This window comes from Stegostoma tigrinum, chromosome 14, assembly GCF_030684315.1.
Source record: "Stegostoma tigrinum isolate sSteTig4 chromosome 14, sSteTig4.hap1, whole genome shotgun sequence".
Lineage (NCBI taxonomy): Eukaryota > Metazoa > Chordata > Chondrichthyes > Orectolobiformes > Stegostomatidae > Stegostoma > Stegostoma tigrinum.
In genome coordinates, this window is record NC_081367.1 from 20,043,577 (window position 1) to 20,067,890 (window position 24,314).

The 24,314-nt window shown below is 40.5% G+C and overlaps 1 protein-coding gene across 3 annotated transcripts in view; it reads right to left on the reverse strand.

The window, feature by feature from the left end:
* Positions 1-24,314, reverse strand: part of LOC125457973 (calsyntenin-2) — a 493,448-nt gene that overhangs the window by 17,544 nt on the left and 451,590 nt on the right. For 2 of the 3 annotated variants that reach the window (XM_048542802.2, XM_048542800.2), the window contains 7 exons: positions 22,828-22,994; positions 22,260-22,408; positions 11,226-11,434; positions 5,882-6,052; positions 4,685-4,830; positions 4,352-4,484; positions 1,354-1,559 (listed from right to left, as the gene is read on the reverse strand). In XM_048542802.2, coding sequence (XP_048398759.1) covers positions 1,354-1,559; positions 4,352-4,484; positions 4,685-4,830; positions 5,882-6,052; positions 11,226-11,434; positions 22,260-22,408; positions 22,828-22,994 — 1,181 coding nt within the window. The remainder of the gene's footprint in view (positions 1-1,353; positions 1,560-4,351; positions 4,485-4,684; positions 4,831-5,881; positions 6,053-11,225; positions 11,435-22,259; positions 22,409-22,827; positions 22,995-24,314) is intronic. The other variant, XM_048542801.2, reaches the window with a different exon arrangement.

Consider the following 24,314-nt stretch of genomic DNA (forward strand, 5'->3'; position numbering starts at 1 on the left):
TTCAGAAATACCTCAATCACAAGTCTTCCAATCTGGAGAGTTTACTGAATAATATCAGTTATAACATTTATCATAATAATTGACTCCATTCATAATATTTCTTTTTAATAATGAGAGTACTAATATACTTTATTCTAATTTTTTCCATTACAACTATTACGTTAACATATTGCCTAGCTCCTTAAACTGTTTGGTTCCATTATTTGAGATCCAATTGGAATCTGCCACACAATGGATTCCCCATCTATTTCCTCAGTAAAACTCTCGAATATCCCAGCAACAATTTGTAAATCATCAGGAGGAATCTTCCGAAAAGTCTTTTATCATCCTACCATTTTACCTTAGCTAAAGGGAGACCAGAGCTCCTTCAGGTCTGCAAATTTGTAATGCTTCATGACTGGGATGACTGAGGTAAATGCATAATCATCACTTTTGCGGAGATATAAAAAAGAGGTGGGACGGCAACTGGTGAGGATGACACAAGGAATGTCCAGAGAGTCTTAGACAGATTGCATGAGTGGGCAAAAAAGTTGACAGATGGAATATAATATGGGAATGTGAGGTCATGTACATTTGCAGGAATAATAGAAGAGCTGAAAATTATTTAAATGAGGAAAAATGCAGAAAGCTGCCGCACAGAGGGATTTGGTGGTCCTACTGCAAGAACCACAAAAAGCTAGCATCCATATTCAGGGGATTATAGAGAAGGCAAATGAAATGTTGGCTTTATTTCAAAAGGGGATGGAGTACATAAAATAGGGAAGATTAAACAGGCACTTGTCAGATCACACCAAGAATACAGTAAACAGTTTTATTTATTTTGAATTTTTATTGGAGGCAGTGCACAGAAGGATCAGTAGATTGGTGCCAGGTATACCGGTTTTCTTATGGGCAGAGGGCGAGTAAGTTGGACTGGGGCTTGTTAATCATTAGAACTTAGAAGAATGAGAGGTGACTATTGAAAGGTATCAGATTCTCAGGAGGCGTAACAGGCTAGATATAGAGAGGTTGGTTCCATTGTAGGGGAGTCGACGACAAGAGCGCATATTAAAGACAGAGGTGAGGAAGATCTTTTCACTCAGAGGTCAGTAATTCTGTACCACAAAAGACTTTCAAGGCTGGGTCATGAAGTATATTCAAGGCTGAGACAGGCAGATTTTTAAGCGTTGAGGGAATGGAGGATTAAGGGGAAAAAGCAGAAAAGTGGAGTTCAGGATTATTAAGTCAGCCATGACCACATTGAATGCAAACCAGACTTGACGGGCTGACTGGCCTACTTCTACTCCTATGTCATACTGACTGATTTTGCTTTAGTCACAAAACATCAAATCATCTTTAACCTAGTTTACCCACCTCCATTGGGTTGACAGTAATGGTCAGAGCAGAGTCATCCCAGTCCATTTCATTTTCTTTCCCACTCTCGCTTTCCCGATTAGTGCGCTGATGAGCTGCCCGGATCCTGAAGACCCCCAGAACAATTATGAAGACCAAGAAACTAATGCATACCACAATGACAATTGTGGCAGCACTGGGAATGACTGAAAAATAAGTTTTAAACACTGTGGATCAGAAATGAGATAAGCATTTAAGAATTTGAAATTCAAGAACAACTGCGCTCATTATGATGCAGCATTTTGTAAAACTCAGGAAGTCTCAGTTTGAGTGTACTTAAAAATAACCTCAGTGATTACGAAATAGTGTGGCAGTTGGAATTCTGAAATCAGCATTGCCTGCAACTCCATGGCATTTTTATTTTCACCCAAGCCCGCTATGTTTTCCACAAATTTATTACTTGACAAATACTGTCACAGTGCACATCGCAAAAGTGATATACTGTGCATGCTTTGTCTCCTTGGCTAGCAAGTAGCTTCTACAACAATGCAATGTGACAAAGTACTATTTACTTCTGTCATAGCTGTCAGTACAATCAATCCTCCAATAGATCCTGAACGTCAGCAAGCCCAATTTACATGCACTCTGCCAGTGCCTGATCTGAGCCAGCATGAAAGCCTTCAGAGAGATGAATTCCAGAAACTATTGTAAGTAATGCTCCAAATAATAGATTTCTTTCAAAATTATTTTCCCAGTAACCATCACAACTCATTTAGAACAAGCAAACTTATTGAATCCTCATTTTTGTTTCCTCTGGCATACATATAGAAACGCTGTTCTGGAGAGGATAAGATGAGGAGAGTGAACAAGTCTGAGTGAGTGGTCTGGGAAATGCATGCAAAGAAAAACACACTGTGTGCACTCAAAAGCAAGGATATGAGTGCAGCATATGAGCATATCTGCTACATGTACACACAAGTGACTGCAATGTCAAAAAAACTATTATTTTTTGATATAACATTTCATTGACTGTAAAGTACTTTGGTGTGTCTTAACATCCTGAGATCATAATCAGCGTTCTCAGCTTTTCTTGGATGAGACAGCAGATGCATATGAAAATACAAATTTAGTTGTATACAAAATTATAATACAATAACAGCTCTGTTTGAGAAAACTGCCCTTAGGCCGCTTTACTGATCAAAATGGAAATAATGAGTTTAATTAAATGAAGGGTAAGGAACATAGGAAAGTTGTGCTGTATCATTTTGTCGATGATTATTCAGGTTAGCTTGCTAAGCACATACATTAGTAAAACTGAATATAGTCTTGGTGAAAAGCTAGCAGTTTTGGTGCTCTCTGCAATGTAACTTGATAAAGATCATTGAACATAATAGCCTATGCTAAACACCAGAGTGGGAGAGAATGGGAGGCAGTGGAAGACAGAAGCAAAAGTAGAGAATGTATTTGGGACAAGTGTGCAGGTGGGGAGGGAGGTAAGAAAATAAAGGAATTAGCAGAGAGAAGAAAGAGTGGAAGAAGATAGAGTAACAAGTTAAGATGATGGCACATGGCACGGGTTGGGGGAAATATAAATAAACAATTTAAGTGAGAGAAGGAGGAGAAGAGGAAAGGGCAATTGGAGGAGGAATGGGGAAGAAATGTCAAATGCTCCAGTTGGTTGGTTTTTGCATAGACTCTTGGTGCAACGGGTTAGATAGGTGAAGGGTGTCAATGACTCTCTTATTCGCTTACAAAATATCTCTAGGATCGGTGGCAGGGAGTGGGTAGGGCCAATTCCACATATGAGGGAGAACAAGCAGCATATTTACACCTCTTGCCCATCTCAACAAAACATGATCAGCGAGAAAGTGGTTTGAAGGTGATAGGTTGCTTATTCCTCTGCCAGAAATTGAGTAACATTGTAGTATTCAGTTACTGCTCTTTCTTTTAGGTTGTATAAAAATATGGAGACTGGCATATGTCCAGCTCTTGCTATTTGCCATTAGGTGAAATGAAAGTCCAGCAGGTCAAAGTAACCGTCCTCAAGCTTATTTATACATTGATTATAACAGAATTTAAGAGGGTAAACAATAATTTCCAATCCATTGCATTCACAGATTCTTGGGCACAAATGCAACTTTAATCGCAAGCCTGTTGTAAGGTGTGGAAATGTGATCAGGAAACTCATCTTGGGCTAAAATATGACATGAAATTTAGTTCAACCCCCAAGATTTGGCAGGGAGAAAGATGGAGTCAGTGATTAAAGAGCAGAATCTGTGGGAGAGTCCGTGTTTTCCAGATCCACAAATGAAGCTCGATCTAACATTCTTAATTATTTGGCTAAGTTTCAAGTTGATGGTCTAACCAGATTGGTGTATTTCGTGTTACCATTCGAGCACCAGTTCGACAAAAATGCCAAAAAAAGCATCATATCTCTTATAAGCTCTAAACTCACAAAATTAAGCTTGCAGCTGCAAGCGTTTTAAGTTTGGATAGTGTCAGAAGTCATGAAACACCAGATAGTAGTCCAACAGGTTTATTTGAAATCATAAGCTTTCAGAACGCTGCTCCTACAAACTTTACCTGACAATGGAGTAGCACTCTGAAGGCTTGTGATTTCAGATAAACCTATTGGGCTATAACGAGGTGCCATGTCATTTCTGACTTTGTCCACCCCAGTCTAACTCCGACACTTCCACATTCCAGTTTCGGCAGCTGTAGCCGTGCAGTTAAGATATCCATTTGCCCTTTGGTACAGCAAGTCTAAAATCCCCAGTTTTCAAGCCAGGTAGGTTTTCGCCTATTTCTGCACAAACAACAGTTTTAAAGTTGTGGATCTAATGATCAGAATTCCAACTAGTCCAAATCTACTTATAAAGTTTCAACAAATATACATAGCTATCCCTAGTAAATTAAACAGCTGAACTTTTGATAATTTTTTCTACTGTTAATAGTTCCATATCTTTGAACTCAATGTCATTCACTGTGTTTTGCTCCTTTAAGAAGATTGTTTTAGTACCTGAACTATGAGCAGCATTAAGGTTGTGACCTGGAAGATCAGGCAGCGGATGATGGATTGACTGGAGGAATTGGGGCTGAGCCATCACATGATTAACATGGTCCATAAGATTAATGTTGTGCAGAACATTCACCTAGACAAACGAAACCAAGGCGGTCAATAATCATCCTGTCAAATGAAATCAATTCTCACAGTCCTGAACCAGTGACAATCTAAGTGCATTACAGCTCAGCAAGTAAATTACAAGCAACATTCATGAATTGAACAGCTCTTCTACCTGACCTTAATACATCAACTGTCTGAAAGCATATGCTCCATTTGTCTTTTTCTCACCTCTAAATTGAATTCATTGCTTGTGTAGCGTCCATTGAGCTCTGAGCATGTCAGCCTAAACTTTCGACCAAAAATGGATGCAGTTTCCCAGTTACGGTAACGGAGTTTACGCAGAACATGTTCGTAATTTGCCATGGTGTCCACCCCTGATAAACACAAGCAGACAGGGCCATCACGTGGAAGACAGCTTTGATAATGTGAATGCTTTCTGTTCAAACAAGTGCCCACTAACCATTTTCAAAACATTTTTCATACCAATATTCAAAATAGTTTAAAAAATCTTTGGTTTGAAGAGCACCACATAATTCTGTAATATTTCACGCAACATGCATCAAAATGAATATCATCAGTTCTAACATGACACAGTACTGATGCTATTCTCTATGAGTTATTAAAATAACTCAGGTTTGTCTTCATATTGACATGAAATAAATCCTGTTGTATAACTATTGCGCTTTGCTGCTGCAATCCAATTAAGTTTCGTACAGTTCAATACACATTTGAATGGAAGCATTCCTTTATAGACATTGTAAAACCCAGTCATTAGCTAAAAATTTGAAATAATTATGAACGTATTCCCAATTTGGTGATTTGGGGATAACTCAATCATCATATCAAGTCTACAAATGTTCTGAAATATCAGTCAATTTGACGGATAAAAGATGGAAAATAAATTTGCAGTGATCAATTTATGCATTACCATTAGTCTTCTCTAGTGTTCTCTCCCCAAAAGAGAGATCTGACACATAGTGTCACCACCTCTACCTCAGTTAGGGCAGGGAGCCAGGTCCGAAATCCACCCCAGCTTAAATAGGGATTAAACCCCATCCATTTGGCACCGATCTGATCTACATCAGCCAACGGGCCTGCCCAAGGAGTCTGAGTTACTGTGTCTAAATATTAATTTTACATGCACGCTGTAGCTTGAAGCTATGGGTAGTGATGGTAAAGTTCTAATTTCTTTCCATTACATGGATGACCAGGATGCTCTCTCATTCTTACTGCATGCAACTGGCAAATGTTTGAATGATTTATAAGTTGATAGTCCACCTGTTCGGCCATGTTTGAACAAACCTTCATTGGCCATCAAGTCCTGGAGTGGGACTTGTCTGGTGCTTCTGGTTCAGAGGCAGGGGTTCTACCCCAATGCCATAAGACATACTTGCTATTCTTCTGCATGAAAGAAAAGGAACTTACCATAAATGGACATTCCAGACGTGGAATTTGTAAACTCAAGATGTTTCCCATGCAGCTCAATTGGCTCCAGTTCCAGACATTCTTCTTCAGAATTTAGTTCATCTCCAACGATCAAAATATCACAGTAATCTAGATTGTGAACAATCTCTTCTGGCCCACCAATATGATGGGCTACAAAAAAAGATTTTACAAAAATCTCGTGAACATAAAATAGCTGAATATCAAACTCCAACTGTACACAGAAACACAGCTCCCACTTATGAGGAAGGCTTACTATAAAATCATTCCATTCCTAAACTGTAAAGTTTCATAGAAGATGTAGCAGTAACTCAAACGTCTGTCTTCTGGTGACAGTGCCCAAATACAAATCTGTATTTTGCTCATCAAATATATTCCATTCAGTTGGATGATTTTTGTCATTTCTTATCCAAGCTGGCTAGATGGAATTTCACGCGAAGCTGAAATATGTCTTCTTAGGAGGAAAGCTCATATTTTTTTCCCTGCCATATTGTTGCCTAGAGAAGTACAGAAGTTAGCCATTATTCATAGCTCAAGCTATGGCCCTTTCCTTTCTTTGCACATGTACAATGCACAAAACCTCCAGATGCCTAACATCATTATGACGTGGTGACTACTTCTCAATTTTCTACTTAGCCTCCTATTGAGTCATTAAAATCTTAAATGCTTCTTTATACCTTCATTAATTTGCAACTCTCCACATAAGTCTATTCAAGAATAGAATATTAGTCTCATATCTGAGAAAATATTTGTTACAGGTCCAGCAGGACACATGAGTTACACTGGCAAATGTTCACTCTTCGAACATCCCTTGTCTTTTTCTATTTGATTGATCCTACATTTGATATCCCAGGGCATTTTCTGCTACAGAGAATTTACTGCTTCCAGTGGGGTAGGTCGGCACTTTAATCAACATGCTTCTTGATGAGCAGCAAATGCCAGGCCACAGAAAATCACAAACATGTGGTTTTAACTTTGCCTGTTTACCAAAATAATGAGTCAACAGACAGCCAAAAGCCCTCATTGGTGTTATTTATTGGTATACCTAACAATCTCACCAGCTCAATTTTTAACCAGAATGAAGGAAGCTTGGGCAACTTCACAGAATCCTTTCTTTCAGTAAACAGGCTGGCCCTTGATGATGCAAGCAGGACCCAACTGGTACTCAAACTTCAGGCCTGAGCAGGGAAAGCAGTTCAGCCTTTTCTTTTCCCTCCATATCCACCCACCCGAAGACAAAGGCTTGAAAGGCTCTTCCAATTTTTACGTTTTATTTACCTTAGCTTTTATTTACTACCAAGAAGAGCAGAAATTCTTTTGTTTTATATATTCATGCTGGATTACTGGCTGTACCAGCATTTTCTGCTCACCTTGATAGCCCCGGAAATGTGATGGTAAGCTGTCTTCTTGTACCAATTCAGTCTATTTTGTGTAGGTATGCCTAAAACAGAGTTGCTATGGGTGAAGTACCTTGTTGATGGTGGGCAGACTTTGGGGGGGGTCAGGTAGGAAGTTATTCGCTCACGATTCTGAGCCTCTAAATTGTTCTTTTAACCACCATCTGACTAGTCCAATTCAATCAATGGAAGCACCGAGGATGTTGACCAGGGTGGAGGGATATCAGTGATAGTAATCCCATTGAATTTCAAGGGATAATGACTCGATTTTCTTTTGTAGTAGATGGTCATGGCTGGTGTTTGCATGACACCAATATTGCTTGCCACTTGCCAGCCAAAATTTGGATATGTCCAGGTTTTGTTGCATTTCAACATGGGCTGCTTCAGTGTCTGAGGAATCGTGAATAGTGCTGTGCAATCAATGACGAACATCCGCATTTCTGATCTTAAAATGGAGGGAACGTCATTGGGGAAGCAGTTAAAGATGGTCACAGCTAAGACACTACCCTGAGAAACTCCTGCAGAGATGTCATGGAACTGAGATGACTGATGTCTAACAAGCACAAACACCTTCTTTTCTGCTAGATATGACTCCAACCAGCAAAGGGCTTTCTCCCTACTTCCTGCTGACTCCAGTTTTGCTAGGGATCCTTAATGCCACACTCGGTCAAACGCAGCTGTGGTATCACATGCAGGCCAAATGTCACAGGCTGTCATTCTCATCTCACCCCTGGAAATCAGTTTTTTTTTCCATGTTGGAGCTAAGGCTTAAAGATGCCAGGAACTGAAAGCCCTGGCAGAACTCAAACTGAGCTTCATTAAGTGCTGAATTCTTTCAGCAGGTTATGGTGAAGCAGGTGTTACTCGATAGCACTGTTTCTGACACCTTCCATCAATTCACTGATGACTGAGAGTAAACTAATGGACAGCAACTGGCCAAGTTGTATTTGTTCTGATCTGTGTGTACAGGACAAAGCTAGGCACTACTCCAGTTAATAAAATGTGAGGCTGGATGAACACAGCAGGCCAAGCAGCATCTCAGGAGATGCTGCTTGGCCTGCTGTGTTCATCCAGCCTCACATTTTATTATCTTGGAATCTCCAGCATCTGCAGTTCCCATTATCTCTGACACTACTCCAATTGTTGGCCAGATATCAATACTTTAGCTGTACTGGAAGAGATTGGCTCAGGGTGAGATAAAATTTGAAGTGCACAGCTTCAGGACTATTGCTGAAATATTGTCAAGGGGCATCACCTTTGTGGTATCCAATGCCACCTAATGCTTTCTGGTATTGTAGGGAGTGAATCAAATTGGCTGAAGACTGGCATTTGAGATGCTGAGGACCTCTGGAGGAGATGGGTCATCCACTTAATACTTTCTGCTGAAAATTGTTGCAAATGCTTCAGTCCTACATTTTGCACTGGTATGTTGATTACCCCCATCATTGAGAATAGGGATATTTCTGGATTCTTTTCAGCCATGAATTGTTTAATTTTTCCCTGCCGTTCATGGCTGGGTGTGGCAGAACTTGGATCTGCTGTGTTGGTTGAGGAATGACTGAGCTCTGTCCATCACTTAGATGCTTAGTTGCCACTTCACTTTTTGAGATGCTTGGCCTGCAATCCTGTGCTTTCCACCGAACCAAGGTTGAGCCCTAGCTGAATGGTAGAGTGGGGAATATGCTAAGCCACGAGGTTGTAAGTCGAGCATGAGTAAGATTCTGCTATCTCTGATATCCCACAATGCCTCATGGCTGCCCAGTCTTCAATTGCCAGATATGTTCAAAGTCCAGCACATTTAGAACAAAGCTAATGCCACGAAACACACTAGAAGATTTTCTCATCTCCATAAGGATTGTACTGTTGTCACGCTTAACAATGCTGCCTTAGACAGATGCATCTGTGACATGCTGATTGGTGCAGATAAGATAAAGTACATTTCTCCCTGCTTTGGGTTCCCTCACTCTCTGCCTCGGATCCAGTCTAGCAGCAATATTCTTTAGGACTCCAAATCAATCAAAGGTGTTGCTGCCAAGCCACTCTTGGTGAGTGATATTGAAGAACCCCACTCAGAATACATTCTGCATTCTTGCTACCCTGTGTACTTTCTAAAAGTGGTGTTCAAATTGGAGGAGTACTGATTCAACAACCAAGGGAGAATGGCAAGTGGTAATCACCGGGAGGTTTCCTTGCCCATGTTTGGCCTGATGCCATTAGACTTCAAGGGGTTGGAGTCAATGTTGAAGATTCCCAGGGCAATTCTCTCCCAACTGTTTACCACCATACTGCCACTTTTGCTTGGTCTGTCCTGCCAAGGGACAGGACATACTCAGAAATGGTAATGGCATTGTCTGGACATCCTGTGTAAGGTATGCTTCCCTGAGTGTGACTGTATGTGGCTGTTGCTTGACTAATCTGTGAGACAGCTCTCTCAGCTGTTGGTAAGGAGGATTTTGCCATGGTGACACAGCTGAGTTTGTCCTTCTTGTTTCTTATGCCTAGATTGGTACCAAGTGTTCTGTCTGCTTTAATTCCATTTTGAGATTTTTGTTAATGGATGGTACAACTGAGTGGCTTGCCAGGTCATTTCAGAGGGCAGTTACGAGTCAAACACATTGCCGTGGGTCAGGAGTCACATGGAGGCCAAACTAGATAGAAATGCAGTATTCCTGTCCTAAAGGTCACTACTGAGCTGGATGTATTTTTATGACAATTGACAATGTGGTTTAGAATTAGATTGAATTACTGAATTCAAATTCCACCACCTGTCATGGTGGTCAGGTCTCATAAGGAATGTTTAGTCCTATCTACACAAGACAACTTACTCCATCTCCTTTACTCCCTCTCAGAAACTTCCACTCAACCAATTGACCTATTAAGATTCCAGGGAATATTCCATGGATACCAAGCTGTAGCCTCTAGTCTTTGCCCACTGCCCATTAAACCAGTTTCATCTTGGCACTGGTAACAGGTACAAAACTGGTCAGGAGAGTACAGATGATGCCCAGTAGTTAACATCACCCAAGCCACAAAATGTTGAGGTCAGGAGGATCTACCACCCCCAGCTCTGTTCCATCCACGCAACCCCCAGCCTGAGCTAAAATCAAAGTTAAAATATTAGAAAGTAGGCAAAATTTTCAAACTTTGGGCATCATGTTGACTCAGTGGTTAGCACTACTGTCTCACAGTGCCAGGGACCTTGGTTTGATTTCACCCTTGAGCAACTGTCTGTGTGGAGTTTGCACATTGTCCCTGTGTCTGTGTGGGTTTCCTTCGGGTGCTCCTGTTTCCTCCCACAGTCTAAAGATGTGCAGACTAGGTGGATTGGCTGTGCTAAATTGCCTGTAGTATTTAGTGAGGTGTAGATTAAGTAGGTTAGGGGGGATGGGTCTGGGTGGGATGCTCCGAGGGCCAGTGTGGACTTATTGGGCTGAAGGGCCTGTTTCCACACTGTAGGGATTCTATGAATTTATTCTATGATTGTAGCAAATTTCTTTTGTTATGTATTAGCCGATATGGGCAACTTTATGGGCAAACTGATAGACAGAACCCAGTACTTCAACAATGTAGCATGTCATTCATCTAAGTACTGTAAGATTCTGATACCTTGAGTTCCAGATCCAAATTGTGATTCCTAGCAAGTATCTTAATTTTGTTAAATATTTAAAATTCAGTTTTCAACTAATCAAGAGTCAAAACTTATTGACGCAATAAATTAAATCTTCCTATAAATTTGATCCTAACACAAACCACAGTATTATCCAAGATGAACCTTAGAAAATATAACTAGAAACTCCTATCGCAGGAGATTATGATTAGACTGATTAAAGTTTCTGATTTGTACCTGATAAAACAAGTTCAAATGCATTAAGATTTTTAACTTGTCGGCTTTTCTCTGCCTGCTTTGTATTGCCTCTTTGTTTTCTTACCTTTGCCATTTTCATGTTGCCCTCTTCGGATTGTGCTGATGATTCTGAGGCCTGGAAAGAGTATCACACCTCTGTTGTTTTCAAACTCAGATGCCGGTCTGGAGAAATGGTCCAACCCACTAATTGTAATCTTTGGTTCAACAGGCTGAAGGACCACTATGTATGCAGAGACGTCCGAGATACTGATGCAAGTATCCTCACCAAAACACCTTCACAGGTAAATAAGATATTACAGGGAAACATTCACTACCTTATGCCTAAAGCCAGTTTTCAATGAAAGAAGTTTGTTAATTTTATGGACAATTGCTTGAATCTGCGAGCCGGATCAGGAGATCCTTTCCAAGTCTCTGCTATCATGTTGGACTCTTCTATATTTCAACAATCAAACAATTCTGCTGATCTGAAAGATTCTGTTCACAGGTTTCGGTAACCTTTTCATTGCTGAGGTGATTAGGATGGATAATATAACTCAGCTTAAAAAAATAGTAAGAACTATGGATGCTGGAATGATCAGAAACAGAAACTGAAATTGCTCAGTAGGTCTGGCAGAATCTGTGCAGAGAAAGCAGAGTTAACATTTTGGGTCCAGCAACCTTTCAGATCCAGAGATGCTGAAGGGTCACAGAATCCAAAACGTTAACTGATGAGTTTTTCTAGCAATTTCTGTTTTGTTTTAAACATAAAAAAATTGTTGCTTTAACAAAACTTGTTTTCTAATTACATACAAGCCTTCAAAAGAGAATAGTTACGCTGTCAATGAAACACCAAGATGATTGGAAAAGCAGTGGCATCTTATTATTACTGCTTCAGAGAGAGAAGAAATTGCAGATTCTGGAGAATCTGAGATAACAAGGTGTAGAGCTGGAGGAACCCAGCAGGCCAAGCAGCATCAGAGGAGCAGGAAAGCTGATTTCTTCAGTTCATAGACCCTTCTTCAGAAATGGGGGAGAGGAAGGGGGTTCTTAAATAAACAGGGAAAGAGGGGGAGGCGGATCGAAGATGGAAAAAGGAGAAGATAAGTGGAGAGGAGAGAGACCAATCAAAGAGCTGGGATGGAGCCAGTAAAGGTGAGTGTAGGTGGGGAGGTAGGGAGGAGTTAGGTTAGGGAGGGGGGTATGAGCTGGACTTCATAAGCTTCAAAATCTCCCCTCCTCCAGTGCATCCCAAAACCAGCCCAGCTTGTCCCTGCCTCCCTAACCTGTCTTTCCTCCCACCTATCCCCTCCTCCCACCTAAAGCCCCACCCCATTTCCTACCTACTAACCTCATCCTGCCTCCCTTGACCTGTCCGTCCTCCCTGAACTGACCTCTCTCCTCCCTACCTCCCCACCTACACTCACCTTTATTGGCTCCATCCCTGTCTCTTTGACCAGTCTGTCTCCTGTCCACCTATCTTCCCCTCCATCCATCTTCTATCCACCTCCCCCTCTTGCTCTATTTATTTCAGAACCCCCTACCCCTCCCCCATTTCTGAAGAAGGGTCTAGGCCTGAAACGTCAGCCTGTCTGCTCCTCTGATGCTGCTTGGCCTGCCGTGTTCATCCAGCTCTATACCTTGTTACCTCATTTATTTTTGTTGTTGTTTTCATAGCTTCAATTCCAGTTTGCAGTTCCTCTGACATGTGTCTGATTAGAAGCAGATTGTATGCAATAGATCCCAACTGTGTTTTAAATGCAAGGTTTTATAAGACTGCTATGTTTTGGGACTGTCTGTTTGATTTACATGATATTGGTGAAATGAAGAGATCATGTTGTGCAGGGGTTTTGGGGTCCTGCACATTAGCAAATATAAACAGCAGTGAGGATGGCTCAGGATGCAAGGGGAGTCAGGAGAAAGTACCTGGAAAGGGGCGAGGAGGGTGTAAAGAAGGAGCCTGCAAGAGGTAACAGTTTTAAACAAGTGAACAAAGGAATGCTGAACTACCTGGGAACCAGGAAAAAGAAATCACTGAGGTAATAAATTCTTTGAAAATTAATATGGGATCCTTAGCTTAAAGCTGTAAAAGCTGAGGAGTTATTTGGTGGAAAAGAAAAGGGAAAGGTTTAGTGCGAATAAAAATGGGATGCATGGGAGGGAGGAGGGAGTGTCAGGCAGCAGGACAACTAATCGCATTGGTCTTCAAATGAGCTGTTGTAGACTCCGACTGAAAGACTTCCTTCTCTGCTACACTATTACATTCCATTTGACTCAAACTTATGGCAAAGTGGCTCGACAGAAGTGATAAAAACTTAAAAGAAAATGGAAGCTGAAAAATTTAGACAGCAACAGAAGAAGCACCAAGGTAAGGCCCATGATTTCTCTCCCTGGTTCAAGCCTCAGAGTTGGTAGAAAGGTAAGGACATGGTAAATGTTTATACCTTAAACTGTCCATTTAGTTCCAAGATGGCTATCCTCTGGGCCCTCAGCTGTTCTGATCTATTCAGAGATGTTACATCATAGCTTTGGAACAGCTGGAACGTAAACCTGGGCTTCCTGGATCAGAGGTAGGGATGCTGCCAATGAGCCACAAGAGCACACAGAACCTCATTTGTATTCTAACTTGCACCCTTCCTTGGAAGGAAGATCCATGTGATTTACATTGCCCTGAAGATTAACTTTAAGAGGGAAGAATGCATAAGAATCATCATTGGATCCAGTTGAAAACTTTTACATTGGAAGATTAAAATAAAGAAAGTAGGAGCAGATGAAAGCTATTTGGCTCTTTGAGCCTGCTCTGCAAATTGATGATTATCTAGGCTGATCATCCAACTCAATAGCATGTGCCTGCTTTTCCCCATATTCTTTGATCCCTTTAGCTCCAAATGCTATGTCCAATGCCTCTTGAAATCAAACAATTTTGGCCTTGTCTGCTTTCTTTGTAGAGAATTCCACAGGCACACCACTCTCTGGGTGAAGAAATTTCTCCGCACCTCAGTCCTAAATAGTCTACCCTGCATGCTGACACTATAACACCTGGTTGTGGACTCTCCCATCCGTGGCTAAACTGTCTAATCATAGAGTCATACAGCACAGGCACACTTCGGTCTAACTCGCCTGCACCAACCAGATGCCCCAATCTGACCAAGTCCCATTTGCCAGCATTTGGCCCATATCCCTCTAAACCCTTCCTATTCATATAACCATCCGGATGCCTTTAAAATGTTGTAATTGAACTTACCTATACCACTTCCTTTGGCAGCTCGTTGCATACATGCACCACCCTCTGCATGAAAAAATTACCCCTCACCGCCCTTTTTAAATCTTTCCCCTCTCATCTTAACCCAATATCCTCTAGCTTTGGACTCCCCTACCCTGGGGAAAAGACCTTTGGCTATTCACCCTACCCATGCCCCTAATAATTTTATAAACCTCTGTACAGTCAGCCCTTAGCCTCCGAAGCTCCCGGGAAAATAGCCCCAGCCCATTCAGCTTCACCCTACAGTACAAACTCTCCAGTCCTGTTCGAATTTTGTAAACATCTATGCGATTGCACCTCGTTCTTTGAAACTTCAGTGAATACACTCCTAAACAATTCAATTCTTCTCATTAGCCCCTCTCAAATCTGTAGGAACTGTTCCAGAGTCTATAGAATCTTGAAAACTGACCACCTCTATTTCAAGGCTACTTCCTTAAGTATTCTGAGATGCAGATAATCAGGCCCTGGAGTTTTATCAGTCTTCATTCCAATAAAATTTCCCAACATTATTTTCTGACCAACCGATTTAAAAATATTATTATAAACCTCCAGAGCAGGCGTGGCTTGAACTTAGGCCTTCTGGTTCAAAGTTAGGGACACTACTACAATTTCTCAAGCGCCTAATATGTTAATATGGCTGTCTATTGTGAAGAGTTCCTCATAGGAGACGACCTGTCCAAATGCCTTGTAATAGTTAACCAAGTTTACTTTAAGGCAATAGCATAAAAGTTAGAAATAAATTTACAAATAGACACAAAGAAGGTTGAGATACTTAAAACATTATCTCAACACTTGAACTTTGATGAAAAATAATCCAAATAGAATACAGGTAGAGTTAACCAGAATTCACTTACAACTGAAACAACTCGAGCTGTAAGGAGACATTGAATCATTGGATCCTTACAGTGTGGAAACAGGCCCTTTGGCTCAACAAGTCTACACTGATCCTCAGCGCATCCCACCCAGAACCGTCTCCCTATAACCTACCTAATCCACTTTCTCTTGAACACTGCGGACAATTTAGTATGGCCAATCCAGCCAAAATGCACATCTTTGGACTGTGGGAGGAGACGGGGGTGCCTGGAGGAAACCCAAGAAGACATGGGGACAATGTGCAAACTCCATACAGACAGTTGCCCAGGGGTGAAATCAAACCCATGTCCCTGGTGCTGTGAAGCAGCAGTGCTAACCACTGAGCCACCGTGCCACCACAAAAAGACAGAAATCAAAATAAAAGAAAAAGGAGAAAGAAAGGGATTGTGCAAACTTAAATTAGGATTCAAAGTAGAAGAAAGATAACAACAGAAAGTAAGATCTTAAAGCCGACACCAATGTTGCACATGTTGCTGCTAACCACAGAATAGCACAGTATGGACTAGATCATATTTCATTATTCGGCAATGACACCAGATATGGTGGACATGTAAAACCTTGTAAAAATAAGACTGGCAAGTGAAGAAGAGGAGCAAAGGGAGGACATGGCTCCTTTTTATCACAGTAGCTTGTGTAATTAGCTAAGACTTTAAAGATCTCATGTGACTGAAGGGGCGAGTATGAAAACAAGTGAGTGGGCGAGATGGGAGTCGTTAATCGGTCAGGTGGTAACTGTTTCAAGGGTGTAATTGGGTGTGGAGGGTGGCAGCCGGACAGTGCGTTTGGGTCAGCAGATGATGGAGGGTACATTTACACTATCCAATCACTCGTTATATCAGAGTTTAACCATTGTGGCATTCTCAAGCTAATTATCCAGCTTAAGTCTCATCCATTTGTCTAAAGTCTCTGACCCTAAATTCAGTGTTGGAATCTTCCAAGCATTCTCCCGGGCAGTGAAGGTCAGCCAAGCAGAAGTTTAATCTTCCCAGATAATTTCAGTGAATTGCGTATGCCACAACTTCCGCAGGATCCTAACGAGCAACAGTAAACCCAGATTTCGCTGCTCAGGATTTTCAAAGATTCGGGCTTCAAAAGTTTCAAACCTTAAAAAGGAAGGGAGAATCTTGAATTGCAGAGAGAGGCTTTGAATAATGAAGGCAGTTGTCAGAAAAACTGACGAGTCAACTGCATTGCTTTTGTAGAAATATTGGCATCATGCCTAAATTCACTGCGGATGGAGTTACAATGCACTTCATCTTGAGAGAGAAAATTGGGACAAAGTTACAGCAGCCTGGAGAAGTCTGGTCAATATTATCTGTGTGTTTTTTAGGGAAAGCTTTGCAGGTTAATTCACCCTTTTGGATAAACATTCTGCTGATTGCTATAATTCTGACAGGAATGAACTGCTGGGAATCAAGCCCCATGACTTTTTGCATTGTCCTAAAATTGTAAGTGTTTGAGTGAATCACCAAGATGTTTAAATTAATTTAGTTTTGTTGTTGTCCAGGACAAAAAAACACTCACTGGATTTCATCAATAACCACAAGGTCTTATTTATTGCGGACAAACTTAGATTTTCACAAGTGGTTAATGACACAAACCTAACCTATGGCCTTTTAATCCCAAACACACACATATGTTCACACAGAGGCAGGGTATACAGCTCTGCTGAGTTATAATGGGTGGGAAAAGAATGCAAGAAAGAAGCATTGAAAATAGGAGCAGGAGTAGACCATCAGTCCTTCAGCCATGATCACTGAGTGACAAAGCAGGCTTGATCATTCAACTCAATACCTGTTCCTGCTTTCTCCCCATGCTCTTTGATCCTTTTGGCCATAAAAATATTAATATTAATGGGAGTATTTGAGCCAGTATCCTTTAAAAAAATTCTCACTTAAAAGACCATGAAGGCAATGACAGAAATGTAAAGACAGTTACTTCTCAGAGGCACTGTGTGGGAAATTTGTATGATTTGAAGGGAACAATGTGTTATTTTTGCCACAAGACAGGGCATGTAAAGTTGGCTACTGGAAAGTAAAAGCTAGGATTTTCTGGGGTTTGTCAGTATGACTAATGCTTTTTTTATGTCTGTAAGATGCTGCACCAGGAAGTAAAGCTTGTGACAAATTGACATAATTAATGTATATAGAGTGGGTGCATATTGGAACATGTAAGATTTTGGGAGTTTTACATTTGTAGATGAAATAACTCCATTTTTATCTTGTAAACAGGCCAAGCATTCAGCTTAAGAGATACAAGGTTGGCTCAATCCTTGATGTTTGCGAAGGACATGAATTTCTCTCCAGAAATTTCACTAAATGAAAATTACTCATGCAGGCGCTAATAGAAATCAGTTACCTGCTCCACTCTGCAGAGCAAATTTAAACTGTGCTTGAGTTGTTGGTTATGTTGTTTTAGATGAGGCATCAGGATTTCCTATAAATTATGCCAACCTTATAGTTAGAAAAAAATTCAGATGTATCTCCAAAATTGGTTAAAGATCAGGATGTATCAGCAAGATTAATGGATGTTGAAAAATATATGCCTGCCTTTGAATTTGCTGTAAAGAGTGATAGTTTGCTTCAAGGTGTGAATTGCCAATCTTTGATTGCACGTAAAGGTAACATTGCCTTCTCAAGCTGCTGCACTTGACATGTGAGGGTTTATCCACAGTGCTATTGAGAAGGAAGTTCCAGGATTTTGACCCAGTGACACTGAAGGAATAATGATATAGTTCCAAGTCAGATGGGATGTGAGTTGGTGGGGAACCCGCAGGTAATGGTGTGCCCATATATCTGCTACCGCTGTCATGATTTTGGAAGCTGCTTTTGAAGAAATACTGATGAGTTTCTGCAGTGCATTTTTGCAGATGGCACACGCTGTACTTCAATGGTGGAGAGAGTAAATCTTTAAGGCAGGTAACTGGATTAACAGCACAGAGTTGAAGAGAGCTCGAAATGATTTGGTGCTGTCTGAATTAAATCTGCCTCCAGGTCCTAAATTATGAGGACAAATTGGAATGTTAGAACATTAATGCTTCAGCATAACAAAGCAAAATCGTGCAAGAAAGGGGTTCAATAAAGGTCATGCGAATGGAGAAAAGAAATTTTAAAAATCTGTGAACCTGCTGGGTGAGAGCATCAGGACTTTTTAACTAATCATTAATGTGACTTCCTACAAGATTCTTAAAGCAGTAAAGGAAAACTGTACTCCTATTTAAAAGCAGGTGGTGAATGATTCCATTCTTTATCTGGGGTGATACTTTATTTATCAGCTTGAACAATAAAATGCTGATAGTCTTGAAAAATAAGAGATCTCCAGAGTTGAAACCTAAATAAGGTGATTCACAGACTGATTCTTAAAAAGGAAAAAAGTCCATACAAAAATCACATGAGGAGCTGTATCAGAGAATTTCATCTTGATTTACAGTTTATGCCTAATGGAATTTGAAAATCACAGGGTTTGTTAGCAAATAACTGTGTTTCTTGTCATAGCTACCCAGACTGAACCAATTGTGTTATCTTTAAACCAAGGCCATCAAAACACTTGAAATTTATTTGACATGAGAAAGGAGATTTACTACAATGCACAGCAGAAAGAGGAGCCAGCAGCTGCAGAAAGAGCTCTCTATTGGAAGACAGACTGCACTCTAAAGATCTACATAAGTTGAACTTGGACTCCTAACAATTACATGCTTTTGAATCACACAGGTTAAATGTTATGAAGGTACCATGACAAGATATTTAATGGAAAATGTGGCAGCATTGTATAGGTGGGGTGGGTGGGGGTTAGCCAGTGACAAGATTATTTATAGTGGATGTCATCAGTTAGTGACCATTCTTTACAATGTTATATTTTGGATATTATTTTTGATAAAATCTTAACCTTTTAGCTTTTAGAGGTGCAGTGCTACAAAAGCAAATTTCTGTACTGTCTTTGAAGTAAAACAGAGGAATGGAAAGGTTCATGTGATGTGTTCCGAATTCTGGCTGGCAACAAATGTGAATGCTTGGTTGTTAGAAGTTAAAAGGAGAGCCCATCTCCTACTAAATAGGAGGTGCATGATCTCCCAACTTGCAAACAATGGTCAGACCAGCAGTGCTGGAGGTCAGGCTGTGGTCTGTAATTCTCAGGGATGTGTTGGCCATGTCAGGTTTCATCCAAAAGTATACTTTAAACCAAGAAATAATTTCAAAATTGAATAGAGTTGGGAGTGAGAAGGATAGCAAGTAAGCTTTTTCACCTGGGCTCTATTCCGATGTGGATTCACAATGCTACGGACATGTGCTTTGGGGGGGAAGAGATCATGGGAAGTCATTGTAGAATTAAACAGTTTGAAAAATGTCATTATAGCGTCAGCCTGGAAGAACAAGAGAGAGTGAGAGCAAGTCTCTATCAGAATATGATGGGAGCTTGCCCTTGGAATAAAAAGGCCATGTTCATGAGGGTTTCAATGAAGGTTCTCTTAGCTTTGGCTAGAGGGAGGACCAATCTTTTACTGCGAAAGTTAGTTTCAGGGCATAGAAGATAGCTGGTGGGAAAACACAAGGAAACCCAAGAATGGCTTTGCACCAATTCCTAGGATATGACATATACACTTAAGAAACAAAGTGAAGTAGAATTATGAGATAACAAGGTACAGAGCTGGATGTACACAGCAGGCCAAGCAGCATCAGAGGAGCAGGAAAGCTGATGTTTCAGGCCTAAACACTTCTTCAGAAATGGAGGAGGGGAAGGGGTTTCTGAAATAAATAGGGAGAGAGGGAGAGGCGGATAGAAGATGGATAGAGGAGAAGATAGGTGGAGAGGAGACAGACAGGTCAAAGAGGTAAGGATTGAGCCAGTAAAGTTGAATGTAGGTGGGGAGTTAAGGAGGGGATTTCACCTGTGCATCTGCTAATGTGGTATATTGCATCCACTGTTCCCATTGTGGCCTTCTCTACATTGGGGAAACCAAGCGGAGGCTTGGGGACCGCTTTGCAGAACACCTACGCTCAGTTCGCACTAAACAACTCCACCTCCCAGTCGCGAACCATTTCAACTCCCCCTCCCATTCCTCAGATGACATGTCCATCCTGGGCCTCCTGCTGTGCCACAATGATGCCACCTGAAGGTTGCAGGAACAGTGCCTAATATTTCTCTTGGGAACCCTGCAGCCCAATGGTATCAATGTGGACTTCACAAGCTTCAAAATTTCCCCTCCCCCAACCACATCTCAAAATCAGCCCAGCTTGTCCCCAGCTCCCTAACCTCTACTCCCACCTATCCTCTCCTCCAACTTCAAGCCCCACCCCCATCTCCTACCTACTAGCCTCATCCCACCCTCTTGACCTGTCCGTCCTTCCTGGACTGACCTATTCCCTCCCTAATCCCCCACCTACGCTCACCTTTACTGGCTTCATCCGTGCCTCTTTGACCTGTCTGTCTCCTCTCCACCTATCTTCTTCTCTATCCATCTTCGATCCACCTCTCCCTCTCTCCCTATTTGTTTCAGAACCCCCTTCCTCTCCCCCATCTCTGAAAAAGAGTCTCTGCCCGAAACATCAGCTTTCCTGCTCCTCTGATACTGCTGGCCTCCTGTGTTCATCCAGCTCTGCACCTTGTTATCTCAGATTCTCCAGAATCTGCAGCTCCTACTATTTCTGAAGTAGAATTATGTAAGGAGGATTTACTGATTTACAAATGAAATGAGGTACTCTTTCTGTAGTTTAGAATATAAGTTACCTACCAAATTTGTGTTTAGTCAACGTTACCAATAGTTTACTTGTCACAGTAAATTTCTTAAGACTTGAAATCTTGATCTGTGATCCCTTCAGTTATTTACTTGGAAGCTTAAATTTTGTTTTACAAGTTAGGAGTCTTTATGGGGTTCTTGACAACTATCAGAGAAAGATAATCCAAGTGATGCTGGGGTTAACTAATTCAAGCTTTCGGAGGCTCAACTTGTTTTTTTTACGAAAATAAGCAGCAAGTCCCGTCGTGCAACTTGTTTACACTTGATAGTCTGAAAATCCCCAAGTGTTACAATGCCATCATTGCATTCAATAAATGCTACAGTGCAATTGCTTAGCACTTAGCTTTCAAGAGGTTAAATTAACAGGACAGCAGAAACTGCAAGGTTCGAGTGGGACATCTGAAACACTGTACCCGTGACAGTAAGATTGATTTCTCTATTATCATTCAGAGTTATTGCTGCTAAAATTCATTTTGATTCAGCAGATTTCACCTCCATACTAGACTGGTGGGTTCTATTCTTGACAGAGGCAGTCAGCTTGACTAAATGCTGACATTGGACTTAGGTTTTAAAACAGAGAACTTTAAAATCTAGATGCAGTCATGCAAACAGAATACTAAGGGAAGGAATGGAATGTAAGAGAAAGGAGTTAGAGAATTTGCTTCAAGTAAAATTTCAATGCATGATAACTGACTGATGTGAGATAGGGTATTACATTAGTGCAAAAAAATTAAGCTGTATCAATGAAACAAAGTGAATCCAAATACCAATGTTCTTCTGCATCTTCAACTGATGGCAAATATACAGTTTAGTGACTCATATGAAATTCCATCTCGCTAAACCTTCATTCAGTTGCCTTCAGAGTGTACGGAGAAATAAATATGTGAGACAAAGACAAGACGTGCCTGGTCCGAAGTGTAAGGCAATGCCATTCGTACATTTGTTGGTGTACATGTTAAATTTAGGGCTGCATCAGTCAACTTCACTGAGAGTACAGCACTTAACAGAATGATTGATGCCTGACAGTGTATTTATAGTTGAAACCACTTGAAAATTTGTTTTGATCATTAGGTAAACCAAATCGGGCTGCATATAAATTTTGCAATTTTTTTTGACCATGGGACAAACTCTATATGTACACATATATACATATTTATTGATGGAAAATTAGTTTGAAATTTTTTTTTGTTTATTCTGTTTAAAATTAACCAACGCATGTGTGTGAACATAGAACATATTTACAGATAACCTACTGGACTGTGGTGGAAATGGTGTAACGTCGAATACCAGGAGTTGGGAACTGCCTTGAGTTAATGTATGCAACCAACTGCATGGCTTGATTTACAGTGTCGATGTCATCTCCTTCAATAACCAGGACTGACTGGGCAGGATTGAAGTGAAACTAAAAGAAAAGAACAGAATGAAGTTTGATACACAGCTTAATCAAAATTGCTTTAGACTTTTATAGATAAAACTTCCACCTCAACTTAACAAAATCATTCTTTGCACTGGATTTCATTTATGAGTTCCAAGTAAATTTTGAGTGAATCGATTTAGCAGTAAAATAAATTTATCATAGTGCTCAAATCATTGATCCGACCATTTTTTGAAGTCCAGCGTGCTCAAGAAAGATAAATTTTAAATGCAAAGCAATTTAAAATCAAATTATTTGTCAATATCATTAGGTAATGTTGTTCTTTTAGTGCTATCAGCATTCTTTTGCATCAAATTAATTGTACATGCATTAACCTTTAGTGAACAGTGGCATAAGTTAATGGAAAATCTTCAGTCACAGAGGTATGAGCCACTATAATCCCTCACCTTGATTTCTTTGCCAAGACTCTCCAAGGAATTAATATCTAAGCCCTCTTTACAAGTCTGCAAGCAGGAGATAACTTTCCGACTCTCAATCTTGCCTGGACGTATAGATAATCCAGCAAGACTACCATGGAAAAACTGGGCAAATCGAGGCTTTACAATTTCCCCACCTAAAAGATAATTTAAAAAACAAACAATATGTACTCAATGCAAGTACAGTAGTAGCTTCATCTTATTTAATAGCAAGTGTCCTACTGTCTTTGTCATATATAAGCCATCAAAATGGTATTGGTGTCATAAAGGGATAATTTATATCGTTCCTAAACTTTCCAATTGCAAATATCTATTTACAAAAAAAAACTTTCTGCCACTTTAAACTGAGTATTTTTATCTTAACTGGACACTCTCAATCCCTTACTTTACCAACTTGAATTGCACTTTTGTAGAGTAGTTGATGATGAAAGTAAGTTTGGATATTGTCAGTGGTTTTTCTAGAATTATTGTTTTTTAAAAAATGTTATTCAAACATTGATGGTTAGTTATTTCTGAATAGTAATTCCTCGCTTAGAGCTGTAAATGCTTTCCTGAAAAGTGCAACTTTGAATGAAATAACTTTAAGTGAATCTTGTTTTCCCATTACAACCAGTGTAGAAGCTGTAGTTATGTACTATAGGACCATTCCACAGTGAAAAGAAAGTCAAACAATGTGCGCTGTAAGTTGGAACACATTCCTAAATTGACATATTTTGCAATTTAAATTCCTACTGCTTCAATTTACTCCAAACCCCAACTCCCAAGAGAACAACTCTCCCACAAGCTAATTCTCTCCCACTTTGTCGTTCCCTGCCGACTCTGTCTTGCTCACAACTTCCTCCCTGAAACCCTATGAGTGTGGACTCAGCAGACGGGTAATGAGATGGAGGGAGCAAGTGGAAAAGAAAGAGTCAGGGAGAGAAGTGACGAGTGTGAGGGTTGGTGAGCGGGACAATCTCAAGGGTGGGACAAAGTCTTGGAGGAAATGAGGGAGCAGTTCAGAGAATGGGATAGAATCTTGCGGAGCCAGGAGAGGCTAGTCTAAAATGGCACGAAGTGGGAGACACACACTCTGTCAGATTCAGTGTGAAACAACACTAAAGCGAAAGTCTTCATGTTAAATGCACATACTGACCCTATTGTATCATCATGGTAAATAATGCTGAGGAAGGCAATTTATAACTGGGATACATGCATGTTTTAAATTGTAATACAAACAGTACACACCAAATAAACTAATTTATTAGAAACACACATAATCTGCTTTATTTCAACAAATAAGGTGTATTAAAAGAATTCGAATACTGCCTGACATGTATACTGTGAATTATATTAACAATACGGTGGAAACTATAGCACACACCTTGTTCTGAAGTTTATGTGGCTTTGTTGAAGCTACACTTCAGAGACTAGAGCTAACAGAATATAGAATCTAGTCTGATATTTCCAGGTGATAT